This window comes from Coenobita brevimanus, chromosome 38 (genome assembly GCF_032717465.1).
Source record: "Coenobita brevimanus isolate Jiangsu-jjx chromosome 38, ASM3271746v2, whole genome shotgun sequence".
In the NCBI taxonomy this organism is placed as follows: Eukaryota; Metazoa; Arthropoda; class Malacostraca; order Decapoda; family Coenobitidae; genus Coenobita; species Coenobita brevimanus.
Window position 1 is genome coordinate 45,562,108 of NC_136991.1, and position 24,289 is coordinate 45,586,396.

The following is a 24,289-nucleotide window of genomic DNA, read 5'->3' on the forward strand; positions in this document are numbered from 1 at the left end:
TTCTCCACCAACAATCTATTATTCCTATCTTTCACTCCCCTACTATTTCCCCTTTCACACTGCCTTACTTTCTTTACCTCCTTCCAAAACAATTTCTTACTCTCCCTCCATTTCACACTCAGATTCCTCCCAAACTCCTCATCCACTTTCATTTTACTCTCCTTCACCAGTCTCTTAACCTCCCTTCTCCTGCTCACATATACCTCTCTCTTCTCTCTCTCATCTTCTCCCCTACCTCTACTCGCTAACCATTCACTATATGCCTTCTTCTTTTTTTTTTCTTCTTCTTCTTTTGTTCCACAGCTCCTTTCACCTCATCATTCCACCATGCTGTCCCTTGCACACCCTTGCATCTCCTCCTCACTCCACAAACTGCCTACAGTAATTCCCACAAATATATGCAAATGTTTTGCACTTGCACTTAGAGACATTGCGCAAGCTAAATATATTGACTGCTCAGTTGCGCAAATTACAAATCAGAGAAAATAATAATAAATGAAAGTAAGTATGCTAATTTATGTAAATATCTCAATATTTTACAGTAATTCCCAAAAATATATGGAAATGGTTTGCACTTGTGCTTTGGGACACTGTGCAAGCTAAATATTTGTCAGACTGCGCACTTGCGCTTGCGCAAGGTAGCGAACTGTGGATTGCGCATTGCGCTTGCACAAGGTCCTTCTTCGTTTGCGCAGCCCACCACTGATAGTATATAAATAAATATATAAAAATATATATATATAAATATATGGTACAGTGGTAGAGTGTGCGTTTCGTACACGGGTGGACTAGGGTTCGTGCCCCGCCAGGGTAATAAACTTTGGGAGTGTTCACCCGGCCACGTACTGCATTGGCGGACACCAGGGGTGCTGTGGTTGAACCAGTGTCACTTACTGTAAAGTATGCTTGCACCCAGGCGGCTTGTGCGGGCCGATTACACTTGGTTCACAGACTACACACACATCCAAAGTCACTCCAACACTACAATTACACTAACAAGCACTTCTCACCCTACATACAATCTCTACTAGACAGCCTAAGCCACTTGGTAGAGATACATTGGCTGTATCGTCCCGACTTCGGTCGAGATAGGCCGGTCCTGCAGTGGATACTCAAACGGCTGATGATGATGATGATGATGATAATGATATATATATATATATATATATATATATATATATATATAGTATATATATATATTATATATACATATATATAGTATATATATATTATATATACATATATATATATATATATATATATATATATATATATATATAGTAAAATCTCAAATTTCGACAGTTTAGAATTCGATTAATCAAATTTTGATGCATTTTGGAGTGGTCTGCCTACCTTAGTTTTCTATGCAAATTCGTGAATTTCGATGCTCTCAGGGCCAGACTCAAACCAAAACAAGCAAAGATAATATGTCTGATGCGAACCAAAATGTTAGAAGTGAAGGAAAATTATAAGAAAAAGTACGAACTTAACCTAATATCGTATGTAACGTGCTCTCAGGGCCAGACTCCAACCAAAACAAGCAAAGATAATATTTTTGATGCGAACCAAAATGCTAGAAGTGAAGAAAAATTATAAGAAAATGTATGAGCCTAACCATATGTGGACATGCATTTCACTGCAATTTAGTTGTATGTATTTTCTTTGTAACTTACCTGTTTCAAAATGGCAAGCAAGAGTGGTTCTTTGGGCAGCAGTGGTGGTGTATGAGAGCAGCCTGGCACCTCTAAAGCTTTGCAGCCAAAGGAGAAATGGCAGTCCAGGAAAAGGCAGAAATACACCAAGTATACACTTGCTGACAGTATGGCAATACAATGCAGAACTACAGTTACTTAACCACAAGTATAGTTCATAAAGTTTACAGGGGGTGTGAGCAAAAAATCATGATCTTAGGTAGTTAGGTTTAGAGGCCCCGGACCCAAACTAATTTTTCCCATAAGAAGATCAGTTTAAATTTCGATGTTTTGAATTTAGATGCGGTTTTGGGGTACATATGTCCATCGAAATTTGAGATTTTACTGTATATATAAATATATAGGTGTATATATATATATATATATTTATATATATATATATAGATATACATATATACATATATATATATATATATATAGTTGGGTCAAGGATTGTGTGGGTAAGACTGAAAGTTGGAATACAAATGTGGGCAATTGTGTGCGTGTATGCGCCAATACAAGATCGTGCAAGCAGAGTGAGAGAAGAGTTCTGGACAAATGTGGAAGTGTGCATGGAAAAGTTTGGAAGGAATGAGAGAGTGGTTTTGATGGGTCATATGAATGGTAAAGTACGGAATGTGAAGGTGGATGGAATAGTTGGTGAGTGGGGTGTGCCTGCTGAGATAGATGAGAATGGCAGTGCGTTAGTGGACATTTGTGATGGGAGGGGGTTGGTGATAGCCAATACCCTCTTCAGGCATAAAATGATCCACAGATATACAGGGCGAGTGATGAGAAGGGTGGGTGGTGAACTGAATAAAAGGAGGGCAGTGATTGATTATGTGTGTGTGGATGAAAGGATGTGAAGATGTGTAATGGGTGCAAGAGCTTATTGAGGTTGGGGGAGTGGACTTTCTGACCACTACTTGGTGGTGGCCAGAATCAAGATCCAAATAAGATGGAGATATAGAAGAAGGGAAAGACGGGAAGAAGTAGTATTTGCAAGGAGAGTGGAAAGGTTACAAGAGGATGAAAAAAAGGCAGAATATAAGAGAGAAGTGGAGGAACGATTGGGCAAATATGAATTGGAGCAGATGGGGGACGTGGAAGGTGTGTGCAGGATATTCACAGAAGAAATATGTGCAGCATGTGATGTTGCGTGTGGGATGAAGAGAAGCCAGAGGGGGGTGCAGGGAACAGAATGGTGGAATGAAGAGGTGAGACAGGCTGTGAAACAACAGAAGATAGCATACAATGAATGGATGAGAAATAAGGGGGTGGAAGAAGTTGAGAAGCGGAAGAGAGAGTTATATGTAGAAAGAAAGAGAGAGGTGAAAAGATTAGTAAGAGAGAGTACGAGGAGAGTGGATGAGGAATTTGGAAGGAATTTAAGTGTAAAATGGAGGGACTGTAAGAAAATGTTTTGGAAAGAGGTGAAGAGAGTAAGACAAGGCGGAAGTGAATTTAACAGGGGAGTGAAAGATAAAAATGGTAGATTACTAGTGGAGAAGGGAGAAAAAGTGAGCAGATGGAGAGAACACTTTAAGGAATTGTTGAACATAGAGGATGGAAGTAATGCGAGTATAAATGGCTGGGGAATGGCTGGGAGAAGGAGGGAGGTGAGAAGGCAGGGAGAAATCAGTAGGACAGAAGTTGTGGAAGCAATGAAGAAAGTTAAATTGGGGAAAGCCCCAGGAATTGATGAAGTGTGTGGTGAAATGCTGAAGCATGGGGGAGAGATAGTAGTAGAATGGATGTGGAAGATGTGCAGATTGGCCTGGGAGGAAGGTAGAGTCCCGGAGGATTGGAAGTCAGGTATATTTGTTCCCTTGTACAAAGGAAAAGGGGAAAAAGAAGTGTGTGGTAATCAAAGGGGCATTTGTCTTCTTAGTATAATAGGAAAAGTGTATGGTAGGATACTTATTGACAGAATTTGAGAAAGAACTGAGGAAGTAGTTGGAGAAAAACAGGGAGGCTTTAGGAAGGGAAGAGGTTGTGTAGATCAGATATTCATTCTTAGAGCTTTGGTGGAAAAGTTTCTAGAAAAGGGAACAAAGTTGTATGCGGTTTTCATGGATTTGGAGAAAGCATATGACAGGGTGGATAGACAAGGATTGTGGAAAGTATCAAGAATATATGGAGTAGATGGGAAGTTGTTGAATGCTGTGAAGAGTATGTATGATGGTACAAAGGCTGCAGTGCGTGTGGATGGTGAACTGAGTGAATTTTTCTCTTTGAAGGTTGGGTTGAAACAGGGATGAGTCATGTCTCCATGGTTATTCAATCTGTACATGGATGGGGTAATAAAAGAGGTACAAGGTAGGGTAGTAGATGTTGGAGTGGCCCTGGTGAGAGAGGGTAGTGTTTGGAAACTCCCTGTACTGTTGTTTGCAGATGATACTGTGTTGTTGAGTGAAGAAGAAGGGGAGCTGCAGGGCTTGGTGGATGAGTTTGGGAGAGTGTGTAAGAAACAGAATCTATAGGTGAATGTAAGGAAAAGTAAAGTGATGGTCTTCGAGAGAGGTGAAGTCAGTGAACGTACAGTGAGGTTGGATGGTGAGGAATTGGAAAATGTGAGTACGTTTAAGTACTCGGGTAGTGTGTTGAGTAAGGATAGAGGTTTGGAGGGTGAAGTGCTTGAAAGGGTACAGCAGGGAAGAAAGGTTGCTGGTTCCTTGAAAGCAGTGATAAGAAACAGGGAAGTGAGCATGGAAGTGAAAAAGTTACTACATGACAGTACAAGTATTATGATACTAACTCTAATGTATGGAAGTGAAGCTTGGATGTTGTTGGAAGGACACAAGTCAAGAGTGAGAGCAGTGGAAATGAGTTATTTAAGAGGAGCCTGTGAAGTCACATGGAGAGACAGGCTAACAAATGAGGATATAAAGAAGCATTGTGGTGTGGATGTGGATGTGATAGGAAACGTTAGGAGGAATACACTGAGGTGTTTGGGCATGTGGAGAGGACGGAGGGTGAAAGACTGACGAAAAGAATGTAGATGAGTGAAGTGGAGGGGGGGAGAGGGAGGGGAAGGCCAAGGATGAGATGAAGGGATGGGGTGGAGAGGTATATGAGACAGGGGGGTGTGAGTTGGGAGCAGGGCAGTGAAATGGCGAGGGACAGAGCGACGTGGAGGCGATTTGTTTGTGGCCACCCCGAACGGGACTCAGGCGTCAGGCAATAGATAGATAGATAGACAGATAGATATAGATAGACAGACATACAAATATATACTGTATATATATATATATATATATATATATATACTCGGTATACATATATCCATTCATTAATTCATCATCCAATCCTACAGTGCCCCATGAGGAGCGTAGAAGCCCGGGGCTAGGCAAGTTGGTCCTGACATTTAAGATGAGAGTGACCAGCCTCACTCATCCTTGAGTAGCATTACATGAGCAATAAACCCCAACCATCCCTTGGATATAAACCTTCACCGGCTCAATACGACTGGAGCGCCACAATTACCCACTAAACCACCAGGCGTCATAATTTTGTTATATGGTTACCACCCAGCACTGTAAATGGTTCCCTGGTGTACAGGAAACAATTAGGCTTGTCACTTAGTGTAGAGTCACCCACAGGCAGAATGAAGGGGAAAGAATGAAGGAAAGAAAGACAGAAGGAGATGGAAGGAAAGAAGTATGGAGGAGAGGAAAGGGCAGACACCCTAGAGCAGCACTACATTAAGTGAGTGGATGGTCAGTGCCCCCATTTTATATATACAGTATACATACATATATATATATATATATATATATATATATATATATATATATACACCACATCACATGCTGCACATATTTCTTCTGTAAAAACCTGCACACACCTTCCATGTCCCCCATCTGCTCCAATTCATATCTGCCCAATCGTTCCTCCACTTCTCTCTTATACTCTGCCTTTTTCTCATCCTCTTGTAACCTTTCCACTCTCTTTACAAATACTCCTTCTTCCCGTCCTTCCCTTCTTCTATTTCTCCATTCTAATTGGACCTTGATTCTGGCCACCACCAAGTAGTGGTCAGAAAGTCCAATCCCCCATCCTCTATAAGCTCTTGCATCCATTACACATTTTCGCATCCTTTCATCCACACACACATAATCAATCACTGCCCTCCTTTCATTCAGTTCACCACCCACCCTTCTCATCATTCGCCATGTATACCTGTGGATCATTTTGTGCCTGAAGAGGATATTGGCTGTCACCAACCCCCTCCCAGCACAAATGTCCACTAACGCACTCCCATTCACATCTATCTCAACAGGCACACCCCACTCACATACTATTCCATCCACCTTCACATTCCCTACTTTACCATTCATATCACCGATCAAAACCACTCTCTCATTCCTTCCAAACTTTTCCATGCACACTTCCACATTTGTCCAGAACTCTTCTCTCACTCTGCTTGCACGATCTTGCGTTGGCGCATACACACACACAATCACCCACATTTGTATTCCAACTTTCAATCTTACCCACACAATCCTTGACCCAACTGATCCATACTCTCTTATGCTCTTCTTCCATCTTTTACTCACAACTATACATACTCCTTCTTTTGCCCTCTCATTCTCACCTACTCCTGCACATATACCCCATCCATACTCCCAATCTCTCACACTCTCACCTCTCCATTTCGTTTCAGTTATTCCGCATACATCAACTTTCGCACCTTCAAGCACCTGGACAATCTCTCTGTCTTTCACCTCATCATTCGCTCCCCTTACATTCCATGTTCTGATAACCATGTCATTTGTCTGGTCCTTGGTTGTCATCTTTTGGTCAGTCCTTTTCCGAGGCTTATTGTTTGTCTTTTTAGTTAGCTGTTTTCCGAGGAGGGGCACTAACCCTCCGCCAACCCTTTTAGTCGCCTTTTACGACAAGCAGGGATACTGGGGGAGTATATATATATATATCTATTGCCAGACGCCTCAATCCCGTTTGGGGTGGCCACAAACAAATTGCCTCCAAGTCGCCCTGTCCCCAGCCATTTCACTCCCCTGCTCCCAGCTCACACACCCCTCTCTCATATACCTCTCCACCCCATCCCTCCATCTCATCCTCGGCCTCCCCCTCCCTCTTTCCCCCTCCACCTCACTCACATACACTCTCTTCGTCAGTCTTTCACCCTCCATCCTCTCCACATGGCCAAACCACCTCAGTGTGTTCCTCATAACGCTTCCTATCACGTCCACCTCAACACCACAACGCTCCTTTATATCCTCATTCGTCAGCCTGTCTCTCCATGTGACTCCACAGGCTCCTCTTAAATAACTCATTTCCACTGCTCTCACTCTTGACTTGTGTTCTTCCAACAACGTCCAAGCTTCACTTCCGTACGTTAGAGTTGGTATCACAATACTGTCATGTAGTAACTTTTTCACTTCCATGCTCACTTCCCCGTTTCTTATCACTGCTTTCCAGGAACCAGCAACCTTTCTTCCCTGCTGTACCCTTTCAAGCACTTCACCCTCCAAATATACAGTATATATATATATATATATATCTCTATCTATCTATCTATCTATCTATCTCTCTCTCTCTCTCTCTCTATAGGATATATATATATATATATAATATATATAATGATGATATATACTGCATATATATATATATCATCATCATCCGTTTGAATATTCACTGCAGGACCAGCCTATCCCGACCGAAGTCAGGACGATTAGCCAACGTATCTCTACCAAGTCACTTAGGCTGTCTGGTAGAGATTGTACGTAGGGTGAGAAGTGCTTGTAAGTGTAACTGTAGTGTTGTAGTGGCTTTGGATGTGTGTGTAGTCAGTGAACCATGTGTAATCAGCTCGTGCAAGCCGACTGGGTGCAAGCATACTCTATTGTAAGCGACACTGGTTCAACCACAGCACACCTTGCGTCCGCCAAAAACAGTATGTGGCCGGGTGAACACTCCCAAAGTTTATTACCCAGGCGGGGCGTGAACCCTGGCTCACCCGTGTACGAAAAGCACACTCTACCACTGTACCACAGAAGCTTCATATATATACAGGTATATATATATATATATATATATATATATATAGATAGATAGATAGATAGATAGACAGATAGATACACACACACATACAGTATATATATATATATATATATATATATATATATATATATATATAGACAGATAGATAGATAGACAGATATGTTATAAATGGGTGCATAAGAGATGTAGTGGTATCAGAGGTAGACTGCGAGATAATGCTGATTTTATGTGTACGGCGTGTCGAGGTGAGCAGGTGGAGATTGTCAGACGTAAAAGGATTGAACTTGCTGGTGAATCTCTTGAGTGTGTGGAAGAGTTTTGTTATTTGAGAGACATGTTGTGTGCTGGAGGTGAGGCTAGGGTGAGACGTGGTTGGAAGAAGTTCAGGGAGCTCTTGCCTCTCCAGACATTGAGAAGACTTTCCCCATGTGCTAAGGGGTCTTTGTATGCAGCATGTGCTAGGAGTGTAATGCTGTATGGTAGTGAGACCTGGGCAGTGAAGGAGGAAGATATTCGCTGGCTCAGACATACAGAAATGACAATGATTAGGTGGATTTGCAGTGCATCCCTGCGTCCAAGGCCTGGAGGGGCTGGGTTTACGATGGAAGACTTGAGAGGTAGGATGGGACTGGAGTGTATTGGTGTTGTGATGAGGAGAGGTAGACTGAGATGGTTTGGACACGTGGAGAGGATAGGGGATGATAATTGGGTGAGGAAGGTAAGAAGTGTTAATATTGGAGATGGAGTTATGAGGGGTAGACTGAGAAAGACATGGGACGAGGTCATTAAGTGTGACCTCTGGGTTAAGGGACTGAACAGGGAGGCTGCAATGGATCATGCAGCATGGACAGCTGCCATTAGGTGACCAAGGACGACACCTGCAAGCATGTTGGAGCCTTTAAAAACGAAAACAAAAACGAATATATATATATATATATATATATATATACAGTGTATATATATATATATATATATATATATATATATATATATATATATACAGTGTATATATATATATATATATATATATATATATACAGTATATATATATATATATATATATACAGTGTGGGTAAAGTTGAAAGTTGGAATACAAATGTGGGCGATTGTGTGTGTGTATGCGCCAACGCAAGATCGTGCTAGAAGAGTGAGAGAAGAGTTCTGGACAAATGTAGAAGTGTGCATGGAAAAGTTTGGAAGGAATGAGAGAGTGTTTTTAATTGGTGATATGAATGGTAAAGTTGGGAATGTGAAGGTGGATGGAATAGTTGGTGAGTGGGGTGTGCCTGCTGAGATAGATGAGAATGGGAGTGCGTTAGTGGACATTTGTGCTGGGAGGGGGTTGGTGATAGCCAATACCCTCTTCAGGCATAAAATGATCCACAGGTATACATGGCGAGTGATGAGAAGGGTGGGTGGTGAACTGAATGAAAGGAAGGCAATGACTGATTATGTGTGTGTGGATGAAAGGATGCGAAGATGTGTAATGGATGCAAGAGTTTATAGAGGATGGGGGAGTGGACTTTCTGACCACTACTTGGTGGTGGCCAGAATTAGATTTCAAGTAAGATGGAGAAGTAGAAGAAAGGAAAGGTGAGAGGAAGGAGTAGTGGCAAGGAGAGTGGAAAGGTTACAAGAGGATGAGAAAAAGGCAGAGTATAAGAGAGAAGTGGAGGAACGATTGGGCAAATATGAATTGGAGCAGACGGGAGATGTGGAAGGTGTGTGTAGGATGTTTACAGAAGAAATATGTGCAGCACGTGATGTGGTGTGTGGAAGGAAGAGAAGACGGAGCGGGGTGCAAGGAACAGCGTAGTGGACTGAAGAGGTGAAACAGGCTGTGGCACAAAAGAAGATAGCATACAATGAATGGATGAGAAATAGGGGCATGGAAGAAGTTGAGAGGCGGAAGAGAGAGTTATATGTAGAAAGAAAGAGAGAGGTGAAAAGGTTAGTAAGAGAAAGTAAGAAGAGAGTGAATGAGGAATTTGGAAGGAATTTGCGTGTAAAGTGGAGGGACTGTAAGAAAATGTTCTGGAAAGAGGTGAAAAGAGTAAGACAGGGTGGAAGTGAAGTTAGCAGGGGACTGAAAGATAAAAATGGTAGCTTACTAGTGGAGAAGGGAGAAAAAGTGAGCAGATGGAGAGAACACTTAAAGGAATTGTTGAATGTAGAGGATGGAAGTAATGCGAGTATAAGTGGCTGGGGAATGGCTGGGAGAAGGAGGGAAGTGAGAAGACAGGAAGAAATCAGTAGGATAGAAGTTGTGGAAGCAATGAAGAAAGTTAAATTGGGGGAAGCCCCAGGAATTGATGGAGTGTGTGGTGAAATGCTGAAGCATGGGGGAGAGATAGTAGTAGAATGGATGTGGAAGATGTGCAGATTGACCTGGGAGGAAGGTAGAGTCCTGCAGGATTGGAAGTCAGGTATAATTATTCTCTTGTACAAAGGAAAAGGGGAAAAAGAAGTGTGTGGTAATCATAGTGGCATTTGTCTTCTTAGTATAATAGGAAAAGTGTATGGTAGGATACTTATTGACGGAGTTAGAGAAAGAACAGAGAAATTAGTTGGAGAAGAACAGGGAGGCTTTAGGAAGGGAAGAGGTTGTGTAGATCAGATATTCATTCTTAGATCTTTAGTGGAAAAGTTTCTGGAAAAGGGAAAGAAGTTGTATGCGGCTTTCATGGATTTGGAGAAAGCATATGACAGGGTGGATAGACAAGGATTGTGGAAAGTGTTAAGAATATATGGAGTACATGGGACGTTGTTGAATGCTGAGAAGAGTATGTACGATGGTGCGAAGGCTGCAGTGCGTGTGGATGGTGAACTAAGTGAATTTTTCTCTTTGAAAGTTGGGTTGAAACAGGGATGTGTCATGTCTCCATGGTTGTTCAATCTGAACATGGATGGGGTAATAAAAGAGGTACAAGGTAGGGTAGTGGATGTTGGAGTGGCCCTGGTGAGAGAGAATAGTGTTTGGAAACTCCCTGTACTGTTGTTTGCAGATGATACTGTGTTGTTGAGTGAAGATGAAGGGAAGCTGCAGGGCTTGGTGGATGAGTTTGGGAGAGTGTGTAAGAAACGGAATCTAAAGGTGAATGTAGGGAAGAGTAAAGTGATGGTCTTCGAGAGAGGTGAAGTCAGTGAATGTACTGCGGGGTTGGATGGTGAGGAATTGGAAAATGTGAGTACGTTTAAGTACTTGGGTAGTGTGATGAGTAAGGATGGAGGTTTGGAGGGTGAAGTGCTTGAAAGGGTACAGCAGGGAAGAGAGGTTGCTGGTTCTTTGAAAGCAGTGATAAGAAACAGGGAAGTGAGCATGGAAGTGAAAAAGTTACTACATGACAGTATTGTGATACCAACTCTAACGTATGGAAGTGAAGCTTGGACGTTGTTGGAAGGACACAAGTCAAGAGTGAGAGCAGTGGAAATGAGTTATTTAAGAGGAGCCTGTGGAGTCACATGGAGAGACAGGCTGATGAATGAGAATATAAAGGAGCATTGTGGTGTTGATGTGGATGTGATAGGAAGCGTTATGAGGAATACACTGAGGTGGTTTGGCCATGTGGAGAGGATGGAGGGTGAAAGACTGATGAAGAGAGTGTATGTGAGTGAGGTGGAGGGGTGAAGATGGAGGGGGAGGCCGAGGATGAGATGGAGGGATGGGGTGGAGAGGTATATGAGAGAGGGGTGTGTGTGCTGGGAGCAAGGCAGTGAAATGGCGGGGGACAGGGCGACTTGGAGGCGATTTGTTTGTGGCCACCCCAAATGGGACTGAGGCGTCTGGCAATAGATAGATAGATATATATATATATATATATATATATATATATATATATATATAAAGATATATAGATTTTATCTATATACATATATATATATATATATATATATATATATATATCATCATCCAATCCTACATTGCCCCATGAGTAGCGTAGGAGCCCAGGGCTAGGCAAGTTGGTCCTGACATTTAAGATGAAAGTGATAACCTCACTCATCCCTGAGTGGCATTAAGTGAGCAATAAACCCCAACCATCCCCTGGATATAAACCTTCGCTGGTTCAATCCGATTGGAGCACTGTAATTACCCACTAAACCACCAGGCACCAACAATGGTTACCACCCAGCATGGTAAATGGTTTCTTGGTGTACAGGAAACCATGTGGCTTGTAACTCAGAGTCACACAAAGGCAGAAGGAAGAGGAAAGAATGAAGGAAAGAAAGACAGAAGAGGATGGAAGGAAGAAAGGATGGAGGAGAGGAAAGAGCAGACTTCGGCAAGCAGCACTACATCGAGTGAGTGGATGGCGAGTGCCCCCTCCCACCACCACCATATATATATATATATATATATATATATATATATATATATATTAACTCTACGATATTAAAGCTTTGTGTATTTCCCTAGCCCCCAACCCAGCCAAACATCCAGGCTTGAATAAGATGACTCAAGTGAAGCATGTTAGGCATGTGTGGAGAGATTATTAATTATGTCTACACTATCTCTCTATCTACCGACACTAAAAGCCCATTAATTAAAACTGAAGGATGTGTAGTACTAGGGACAGTGTAATACACGGGCACTCACTTAAGTATGTGCTTTAAATCTGGTTTGTCAAAACAGGTACTAATTCAACAAGAATATAAGTTATATCTACAAATGAGTACAATACCTCAGTTAACAATGAGGCATGGGTCAGAACTGAGTTTAACATAGATCATATGTTTATTAAATGTGTTAAAATGCATGCTTAATGCTCTCAATAATCTCAGGGCGGGTTTAAGCTGATCACCAAAAGCTCACTTCGTGCTACCATCACGGAAGATGAAGCTGATGATGGGAATGCGTTCTCCATTGGCCTCAGTGACTTTTTTCTGGATGGTTTCAAGATCAGTCTCCCCACTGTTGATTTGACCATCAGTAAACACCACAATCTGTAAAAAAAATATCATGGATTGGCAAGCTGGTGGCTAATTGTGACCACGTCACTCTATACTGTACATACAATAAAAAAAGTATCGGTGCACATTTGGCCTGAATACAATTTGATGCCATGGATGATGGACTCTAGAAATGTCCGATGATATTTCCCCCTCGTTGTCAAGCATGCTTACATAAGTATGTCACAGAAAGGTCTCATATGACAATTTATGGCTGATTTTGTTACTGGATGCATATTCAGATGATTATCAATTAATCTTCCAAGCACTACAGTAAAGATGGAACTTTGGGGGATGAAGTACGTGAAAGGGTACAGCAGGGAAGAAAGGTTGTTGGTACACTGAAAGCAGTGATGAGAAATAGGGAGGTGAGTATGGAAGTTAAGAAGTCACTACATGATGGTATTGTGATCCCTACCCTGACGTATGGAAGCGAGACCTTGCAAGAGGGGAACAGGGCAAGAGTGAGAGCAGTGGAAATGAGTTACTTGAGAGGAGCATGTGGAGTGACGTGGAGGGACAGGTTGACGAATGAAGAAGTGAAGGAACGTTGTGGGGTAGATGTGGATGTGGTTGAAATGATTAGGAGAAATACACTGAGGTGGTTTGGACATGTGGAGAGAATGGAGAATGAAAGACTGACTAAGAGGGTGTATGTAGGTGAGGTGGAGGGAGGGAGAGGGAGGGGTAGACCGAGGATGAGGTGGAGGGATGGAGTTGAGAGGTATATGAGGGAGGGGGGGGTGAGTTGGGGGGAGGGGAGTCAAATGGTGGGCGACAAAGTGACTTGGAGGCGTTTTGTCTGCGGCCACCCTTTGCGGGATTAGGGCGTCGGGCTATAAATAGATAGACTACACAAGCTAAATTGATCATATCAGATATCATCATACCACTCCTGCGCAATACTTTTCTAACTGCGTGTACATCAGGCCATTCATTATCGTATCTGATTTACATCAAACCAGAACTTCACAAATTTGTACATACAATTCCAATATTAGGTTTTATCAAGAAAGAACCATCAAACACGAATACATGCTTCACAGCATAGACAACACACTTTTAAATGTGGAACCAGAAGTAACACAGTAGAAGTATCTCTTCTGAATTAGACAAGGTGTTTTTTCTCCACTATGTATCTGTGAACTTCAAGAAGGCACTGGATAAGAGTACCAAAAGTGGTGGTAAAATGGGCTTTGAGATAGCCGTATGTCGATGAGTGGACTTCACATTGGTGATGAATGTACAGTAAAAGGAAGTAACTATGGCCATAAGAGTAGGTGGACAGTTAAGCGAAGAACTCTTGATCAATGCTGGGCATCATCAAGGTTCTGTACCAAGTCCACTGCTGTTTATCCTGGCACTTAGGGCACTGCAGTGAAAGCAGAATGCAGGTTACTCCAGGAGCTTTTATACATTAATACTTCAGTGTTGACTGCTGAAAGCATGAAGGAGGCTTAAGTGAAATATGAAAGCGTGAGGGATAGGAAGAAAGCAGAGCATCTGGAAGCTAATACTCTATAGAACTGGTAAAGCAAAGGTCATATTTAGTTAGTGTGAGGGTAGACTGTTCTGGAACAAAGTGCATGATCTTGTGCAATATGTTAAAAGGAAACACAGGAATTCTCTTCTGTGTACAACATACATTAAAACAAAGGATTCACAAGAGACGTAGTGGAGTTAGTAGGTAGACTGCAAGATAAGAAAAATGTTCAATGTACAGTACATAGGGGTGTTCAGACTGCAGATTTTAGAATGTAAAGTGTTGATTAGGGTGACAGCTCCCTGGCCTGTAAGGAAGAGTTCTGTTACCTGTGAGATATTCTGAATGCAGGAAGAAAGGCAGTGGCTTTTTCCACTGACAGAATGAAAAGTGCCCCAGGGCTCTGTGTTGGTTCCATTATGTTTTTGATATATTGTACAGTATGTATAACATGCCAGAAGGGCTGAGTCATTAAATGAGTAAGACTGCATATGATGCAAAAACTATGAAATGCATCAACAATGAAGGTTCTGACACAACTGATATTTCAGCACCCTTGGTTCCAGAGCCTTGACAGATTATTCATTATGCCTGACCGACTGTTAAGCAATACTACTACAGTACTATTACTATTAAAAATAATACAAAACACATCTGACACACTAATTATACCCTTCCAGCATCTGTAAAGCACAATGGACAACTACAAACTTCATCCATCCATCCATCATCCAATCCTACGTTGCCCCATGAGGAGCGTAGGAGCCCAGGGCTAGGCAAGTTGGTCCTGGCATTTAAGATGAGTGACCAAACTCACTCATCCCTGAGTGGCATTACGTGAGCCATAAACCCCAACCACCCCCTGGATATAACCTTCACCAGCTCATTCCAATTGGAGTGTCGTAATTACCCACTAAACCACCAGACGCCAAAAGTTGGTTATATGGTTACCACCCAGAGTAGTAAATGGTTTCCTGGTGTACAAGAAACCATTTGGCTTGTCACTCAGTGTAGAGTCACCCACAGGCAGAAGGAAGAGGAAAGAATGAAGGAAAGAAAGACAGAAGAGGGAGTGTAAAGTTACCCATAGGCAAAAGGACGAGGAAAGAATGAAGGAAAGAAAGACAGGTGAGGATGGAAGGAAAGAAGGATGGAGGAGAGGAAAAGGCAGACACCTGAGCAGCACTACATTGAATGAGTGGATGGCAAGCACCCCCACCTGCCACTACTACAAACTTAAATCAATAAAACTTAAATTAACCCATATATTGTGGTACTGGGGATCATGGCTGCATGGCTGTTTGGCTGGTGTGCAAGAAACACAGGTTTTCTGACACCATCAAAGCCACTTGAGATGAGAACTATATCTAATATACAGTCAACAACTCTCACAGATCAGTCATTACTCAGTTAAAGTCTAGGGATTTTAACCAATACTGACAAAATACAAGTTTATTTTCATATCAGAGTTTTTAGCATGACTGAGATGAAAGAGTTTAGGTTAAAGTGGAGGTATACTAATTTTACAGTCAATATCTACTACAGCGTAGTCAAGATGAATGTTTCAAGATTCAGGAATGCTTGCATTTTACATTCAATAGACACCACAGCTAAGGTGAAATGTGGGTTAAATAATTTAAAACTGCACAATACTGATAAGCCAAAACCAGTAACTGCTGTTATAACAAACAAGTGAAGACATGCCACATGCAGCACCATTTGTGGCTGCCCTATAAACTAGTTTGTGGTTGCAGAAATTCCCTATGAAGAATTGGCATGTCTGAGAAACAAAAAAAAAATATTATTATTATTACTAGTAGTACTAGTAGTACTACAGTATTATTAAGTGTCCTCTCGTAATCTTAGCCAGATTAACGAGATGTATTTCAGGAGTAGGTGGATGGCTATCAATAACTCTGCGAAGTACTACCATGCAAGTGAGATATGGCTACAAGCTTGGTAACTGGAAACACATTAATCACTCTTAGGCAGGAAAAATTCAACCACAATACTGTTGCCTGGTGATCTTTTTTCTGGGTTAACGTACAAAAGTCCAAGCTGAGACTTTCGAACTGTAACTGATCTTATTACAATATCTCATTTTTTTTTTTCCCCCAACAGCTTCTAGCAGGTGCTGGGAAGTAATCAGCTGGTTTTGCAACTTAAATTATTCCAGTCTATAGTAAACATCAGCTGTACCATAGCCAACCCCAAGATGGAGATTCCTTATGAGGAAGCATGGTGTGGCAACTATGCCCACATTATGAGGTCCTGTGTGTGAATGGTAAATGTGTGCCTATTAGATATAACTGTCAAAAGTTGGTGGGTGGTGGTGACCATCATCCACTCATTTGATGTAGTGCTAACTACCTCGTCCTTCACCTTTATCATTCTTTTTCTGTGTCTGCCCATCTCTATCTCTCTCTTTTTCTCCCATGTTTCCTGTCACATTTCATTACTCTTCTTTCCTTTTCAGGTGGCTTTACATTGAGTGACAAGCCTAATGGGTTCCTGCAAGCCAGGAAACCATTTACAACAATGGGTGGTAACCATATAAACGACCCATACATATTCTCTACATGTCAACAAAATGGTTGGCAGAGGGTTCAGTGTCCCTCTCCGTAAAACAACTATCTCAAAGACAAATGGCCACCCTTTACAGGATCATGGCATCTGGCAACAGACAGATAGATAGTCATAAGTTAAAAGCAGAGGATTTAACGGCAAACTGATGGTTCTAAGCGGTTTTTAAACTGAAGGGCTAGTTGATTTACTGGTTAATGGTCCCTTATGAATACTCTAAAATAAAATGCTACTGCATCTGATATAGCTGTATTGCAAACAAAATGTATATTAAGTGCATAAAATGAGGTGAAATAATTACTATAATGTGTGCAAGTAAAATCCATGCATTAAAATTCACATATGAACATGTGTGGATGTGGAACTTTCAAGTAAGAAAACAGGAAGAGCACCAATAACATTAATGGAAATTGGTAGTAGTTTTTATATAAAAATTAAATCAAGTTCATAAACTCTCATCTTAAATGTCAGGACCAACTGCCTAGCCCTGGGCTCCTACGCTCCTCATGGGGCACTGTAGGATTGGATGAAGGATGGATGGATCATGAAGTTATGTTTATATTCTTAATTTCATGAAGGAATAAACTGTAGCTTTGAATTGGTCAGTGATGAATTAGTAGCAACTCCAATGACTCTGATCTGCTGCCATTATTTTCATCTGTACACTCTGTGTGGAAAGCAAGGAAAACACAACCCTGGTTGCTTCACTCACGTGATCCCACAAGGCATAAGCACTCCTATGGGTTGACCATCACTGTCTAGAGACCGACTCTACTAAGCACAACTCCTTTCTAAAGCTAAGTCATTTCTATACAGTCTGGTCTCATTATCAACTGTGCATCCATCCATCCATCCATCACCGTATCCTTTGTGGCCCCACGAGGAATGTGGGAGATTGGGGCTAGGCAAGTTGGTCTTGGCATTTAAGATGAGAGTGACCAACCTCAATCATGCCTGAGTGGCATTACGTGAGCAATAAACCCCAACCATCCCCTGGATATGACCCTGCACTGGCTCAATCCGATTCAAGCACCTTAATTACCTACAAAACCACCAGGCGCCATAATCTGGTTATATGGTTACCACCCAGCATAGCAAAAGGTTTCCTGGTGTACAGGAAACCATTTGGCTTGTCATTCAGTGTAGAGTCACCCACAGGCAGAAGGAAGAAGAAAGAATGAAGGAAAGAAAGACAAGAGGGAATATATAGTCACCTGTAGGCAGGTGGAAGAGGAATGAATGAAGGAAAGAAAGACTGAAGAGGAGGAAGGAAGAGGGGAAAGGGCTGACATCCAGAGCAGCACTACATTGAATGAGTGGATGGTGAGTGCCCCCACCTACCACATTATGTGATGAATCGCTAGAATGATAATTAAAACGTTATACCTCTTTTTGGAACATTTAAAAAGTGGCAGTGAATTCACTAGAATAATATTTTTGATGGCCACCTCCAAGAAGCTCGAGCAGACGTGCAATTGCAGTGATGCATGCAAGTCAAGATGCGTGCCCAGTGTTTACATTCATTGTGACTGTCTGCCTTTCCTTCCATTTTGGGCATGAAAGGCCACTGAAACACCACTGCTATTGCCAAATATTAGTGCAAGTGCTTAACAAATAGTGCCATGTGTGATAATGAAGGTAGCAGGGTTCAGCAGGTGGCAGAGGCTGAGAAGGCAGTGTTGGTGGCAGCACAGGCAGTTGCTAGATGCCAGGAAGCCACAGCTGAGGAGGTGAGGGAGATTGTGCAAGAGGAACAAGAAAGTGCCACGACCTCTCACAATGCATAATAATCTGGCCAATATCCTCGCTGTCGCTGACCAGCTCAAAGATGCAATCATAAGCAATGAATGTGACCACTTGAGGGCCAAGGAAGCATGCCACAGTGTTGACAAGCATGCCACAGTGTTGTCAGGGCCTTTCACTTCAATGTTGATCTACACAGAGACAGGGTGAACAAGATGAAGCAGTCTCTCATCACCAAATTCATAAGAACCCCAAGCGAGCCTGTCTCATCAACCAGTGACCCTGCCCCAACATCCAGTGACCCCAGCATTCTTGGTCCATCAAGCAGCCATCCTTTCAGTCATGATGACTCTGAGGAGGAAGGTAACTTCGAGAGATTTATGAGAGGGGCAGAAGTACATCAGGAATATGTGGGGCTTTCCGTCGACATCAGCGACAGTGAGAATGACGATGGCGGCCCCACGGGGCACAGTAGCCTCACCCAAGCCTCGGCCCCCTGCCACCCTCCCTGCATGCCCAGGAGCCTTCAAATCATGGTATTAAATGCAGGTTTATTTGTTGTACAGGCAAACCCCAGTATAATGATGCAAATGGTTAAGTAAAAACCCATTGTTAGGCAGAGTATTGTTAATTGGGGAAGAATTAACATTTAAAGTACACCTCCCCCCAACTATTCGACAGGGATGCGTTCCATAAAAAGTGGTTGAATAACGAAACCAATTTTCTAGCTAGATTGTTCAGAAATAGGGGGGGTTAGGTTCCTGACCACCCGTGTCATTCAAAAAATATTCAATAAAATGGAAAAAAATACCAACAAAAGGAATGTTTTTAATCTATTTTATTTCTAACACAAAAATGAGGAAAAAACCACAGTACAGTTGTGGTCATAATCACCTATCCTCTGGTACAAAGTGCCTCAGCCTGGCTCCTTTATGTCCAGCAATACACAGTAGAGTAAGAGGGACTGAGAGGGAGGGGCCAGAGAGAGCGAAGGGAAGGTGAGTGGGAGGACAAGAGCTGGTGTGGGGGTGGGGAGAGGGAGGGGAGAGAAGGTTGGAAGGGGAGGGAGAATGAAATGGGAAGTGGTGGTCACATTATTTGTGTATTTTCTATCACTCAGGGCATGATATAAAGGAGTTAATATTTGGCACATAATGCTGCATTACAGCTTGTACAGCAGCATCAAATAACAAGTTTTATAGTGGTGATATCAAGGGCTGGCTTGTGAGAGAAATACTGTATGCTGACATGACAGATCAAACGTTAGTGCAGAGCCAGAAGTTTTGAGCACAACACACTACTGTCTTGTCCACCAATCTGTAACTAGAAGTTTTCTGTCGGAGGAAAATATCATTCCGAGGTAATGAGAAGGTGTTGGGGTTGTTGGATGGCCATTCAAACCTATACCGGCATGGAGTCAAAGCAAACAAATTATGAGGGATGTCATTATTATATCCACCCATGAGCACAGACATCAGATTTACTTACCTTTTATGCACAATTATTTGAAACAGCCTTTTCATATAGAGATGCCATAAAATAGTTGACATGATGGTAACTGTACAGAGGGAGTATATACTGAGAGGATGATCATATTTACTGTGGACACAGCCATGTCACAGGTTGCATATGATATTTATTTCCAAAATTAATTACATGTAAGGGTACAGCACATTACTTACACAAACATTATGGAAGTCAAAACCATCCAGATTCCATTCTGCATCAGAAGTCAGAATACACCGACAGGCCTGGACACAAACATCTGGCTCTGTACTAGTGTTTGATCTGTCACACCAGTATATTTCTCTCATGAGTCAGCCCTTGATATCATCACTTTAAAGCATGTTATCTTTCGCCACTATACAAGCTGTAATGCGGCATTATCTACCAAATATTAACTCCTTTATATCATGCCCTGAGTGATAGAAAATACACAAATAATGTGACCACCACTTAACATATCAGTCTCCCTCCCCTTCCAACCTTCCCTCCCCTCCCTCACTCGGATCCCACACCACTGCTTGTCCCCCCACCCACCTTCCCTTCTCTCTCTGGCCCCTCCCTCTCAGCTCCTCTTACTCCACTGTGACTTGCCACGCATAAAGGAACCACCCTGGGGTACAAGGTACTGGAGGTTAGGTGATTATTTATGACCATGACTGTACATAGTGTACAGTAGCTCGTCTGCATTATGTTTCTGCGAGAACAGCAGTTATTCACACTGTAAAGTTCAAAAGGCAAAGTACTGTATCATCAGAATGACATATCTTCATGTGGTGGTCATAAAAAAAGAACTGGCTGCAGTTGTGAGCAATCTGACTGGTTGGAGAAATGTAACTGTTATACCAACTTCTGTATCGATGCCCAAGTGGCTCCTGATTTTGTTTTATTTTTTACAACTAAGATATCTCACATAAGAAATTATTTAGACAACAGTTCTTCTAGAGAGGTGTACTCAGTTGACTTCCAACCACGGCGCACAGGGGGTCATTTGCTTTCAACATTTCATCCGCTGGATGCAAAATACTGTACAGTAATCCCTGTGCTTTCCGGACGCCCACTTTCCGGACATCCCACTTACCGGACATTGTGGGCCTGGACCACAGGAACCCAAAAATGGCCAAAAAAAGAAGAAAATCCCCCCCAAATCTGAATTTTTTCCCACCCATAATTTGAAATTGCCGTGCAGCACCGAACAGCTGGTTTACACCATGGCCCCTTCACCCCTTCCTTCCTCCCCCCTCCCCTCTCAGGGTTGCCATTTGGTATTTTTCATTACCAAATGTGGGCCAATTTGGTAATGAAAAATTTGTTTGGTAATGAATCAGAATAATGCATTACCAAACGGATTTTTTCACATGCACGAGGATACACAGGATGGAGATGGTGGATTGTTTGCTCTCTCTGATTAATCTCCTAGCCTACATAGTGTGAAAAAAATCAACATGCTGTTAATTATAAGGAGAGTGATTACGTTTATTTCTACTTGTATATATAATCTGTGAAGAATAAATGCTAGCTTTACGAGTTTGGTAATGAAAAGTTAAATTTAGTAATGAAAACTGAGGAGTTTGGTAACGTGGCTGTTGCGATCTGGCAACTCTGTTTCCCCATCATCAACAGTTACTGCCTAACTTCGATGGTGAGTAGATGCTTATTGCAATGGAAGCCACATGTGCTCGTTTTTTGTGAATAAACAGTGAATAAACTGCAATACCTCGCCACTAGACCACACGGGAATTTACAGTGTTGTGCTGTGTTAAGAAATTAGAACTTAGAGTGCATAGGATCAACTGTGGAGAGCAAATTGGTGGTTGAAACTGGCGTGATGCAGTTAGGAACAATGTGCAGTGTTAAATAATTAGCCTATCACTCACAGTGCAAAGAATTAAGTGCAGCACAACACTGGAGTACTGTATGTGCTTCAAGAGCATTTTCACCACTGCCAAATCCTTAGAAAAGGCGGCCACATATGTGCTGTAAGTACCCTGGCTGAGGTATAGTCACTTCTAATTCCTCATTCTTTGGTTCCTTTTCATTTATTTCATGCTTTATGTCCATTATTTGTGTGAATAGGGTCTTAAATAGGTGTTATGCATGTCCGGTAGGGAATTATTTAGGTGGCTTTCAAAGTTAGGCTGGGTTAGGGTCCTTAAGTACCAGTCCAGGAGCCAGGGGCCCACTTTCCGGACGGGACCACTTTCCGGACATGCCTTTGGCTCTATTACATCGGATAGTAGAGGGATTACTGTACAGTCAAATGTAACATAAGAGAACTTAGCATTTTACCTTGATCCATGAAACATGACACAACTGCATGATGTGTATAAGCATGCAGTAGACTTTATCTGCAACATAAGAAATTAATGCTTCTTAGAAAGCAATTTTGTGGAGTCTGAGAAATGTGTCTTGCTTAAGCCCCTACTCAAGAAACTCAGCCTTGATGTCAAGAGCATGACAAATTATCGTCCCATCTCTAGCTTGTCTTTCTTATCTAAGATTACTGAGCGGGCCATACTTGATCAACTCATACCACTACAGTACTGGAACATAACAGAGTTGCTCCCGTTGTTCAACCTGCATACAGAAAATACCATTCAACTAAAACTGTATTAACAATGATTCATAGTGACTTGGTGGCAAACACCTGTAGTGGGACATCCTCTCTCTTGGTTCTGTTGGATCTCACGGCAGCTTATGACAGTAGATAATATACTATCGTTGTCTTTTTATGGCATTTGTGACAGTGCTCTTTCACATCCTAAGTCATATCTGTCAGGCAGATCTCAGAGAGTAGCTGTTGATTACATCAGCACAGATTATGCTCCCCTTCTGTTCAGAGTCCCTCACGGATCAGATTTGGGTCCAATTCTGTTTACAATCTACACAAACAGTATATCGTCTTTATTTGATGCTCATGATATGTCCTCTCATTTCTATGCTGATGACACTCAGCTCTACGTTAAGATGTCAGGTATGAATGATACCAGACTAAACTTGAACCTAAAATGTCTAATAATAAGATCTGGATGGCAAGGACTTCTGGCAGGTGGGGACACTAACCATTCACTCACTCAATGTGGTGCTGCTTTGGGTGTCTGCCCTTTCCTCACTTCATTCTTTCCTCTTCTGTTTTTCTTTCCTTCATTCTTTCCACTACCTTCTGCCTAAGGGTGACTTTACACTCCCTCTTTCTGTCTTTCTTTCCTTCATTCTTTCCTATTCCTTCTGTCTATGGGTGACTCTACACTGAGTGACATGCCAAACGGTTTCTTGTACACCAGGAAACCATTTACTATGCCGGGTGGTAACCAAATAACCAAATTATGGTGCCTGGTGGTTTAGTGAGTAATTACAGTGCTCGAATCAGATTAAGCTGGTGCAGGTTTATATCCAAGGGATGGTTGGGGTTTGTTGCTCATGTAAGGCCACTCAGGGATGAGTGAGGTTGGTCACTCTCATCTTGAATGTCAGGACCAACTTGCCTAGCCCCAGGCTCTTATGCTCCTCATGGGGCAACATAGGATTGGATGATGGATGAATGGATGGATGGATGGCAAGGAGGAAACTTAAGCTGAATGACGGTAAAACTGACGTCATCATCATCATCATCTGAGGAAACAGAAAGGGCAATGACGTTGAAAATGCCCTAACTTTGAACACTGGTGTGTCACAGCTTCACCCAGTCAGTTCAGTTTGAAATCTGGGTGTGTATTTCAATACAAAGTTAAATTACAAACAACATATTGATCAAGTTGTCAGAGGGTGTAACTTCCATATCAGAAATCTGTACTCTGTGAGAAAATTCCTGAATAGATGTTGCCTCTTAACACAAGTCCATGCAGTGGTCTTGTCTCGAGTCGAATATTGTAATTCACTGTGGATTGGTCTTCCAATTAATATACAGTAATCCCTTGATTATCCGACAGAACAGAGCCACCAGTACATCTGGATACAGAGCAATATCCTACCTGCCAATATCCTACCATACTGTACCCCTCCTAATTGTGGCAATGTTCTTCAGTCTCTCAGCTATTTAGACATCAAAACATACATGTGAATATCCAATATAATGCTAGATACTAAGAAAACAATGCATAAACAATAAAAATCCACAATAATTCACAGTACTTACCACCCAGTGAATGGGGGACAAGCGTCGTAACCTACAAGCCTCCAGCTGGTGTACAGTAATCCCATGTGGTCTAGTGGCTAACAACATAACTTAACAAAGGTCAAACACCTCCTAAGCCACCTTGGCCCATGGTTTCTTGATATCAAACAAGGTTGAACTGGCAAGATCATATTCCTG

General features: G+C 42.1%; 1 protein-coding gene across 2 annotated transcripts in view; it reads right to left on the minus strand.

Moving 5' to 3' along the window:
- LOC145396518 (inter-alpha-trypsin inhibitor heavy chain H3-like) overlaps window positions 1-24,289 on the minus strand; it is a 526,567-nt gene that overhangs the window by 162,831 nt on the left and 339,447 nt on the right. For both annotated transcript variants that reach the window (XM_080269891.1, XM_080269890.1), the window contains exon 10: window positions 12,529-12,659. In XM_080269891.1, coding sequence (XP_080126017.1) covers window positions 12,529-12,659 — 131 coding nt within the window. The remainder of the gene's footprint in view (window positions 1-12,528; window positions 12,660-24,289) is intronic.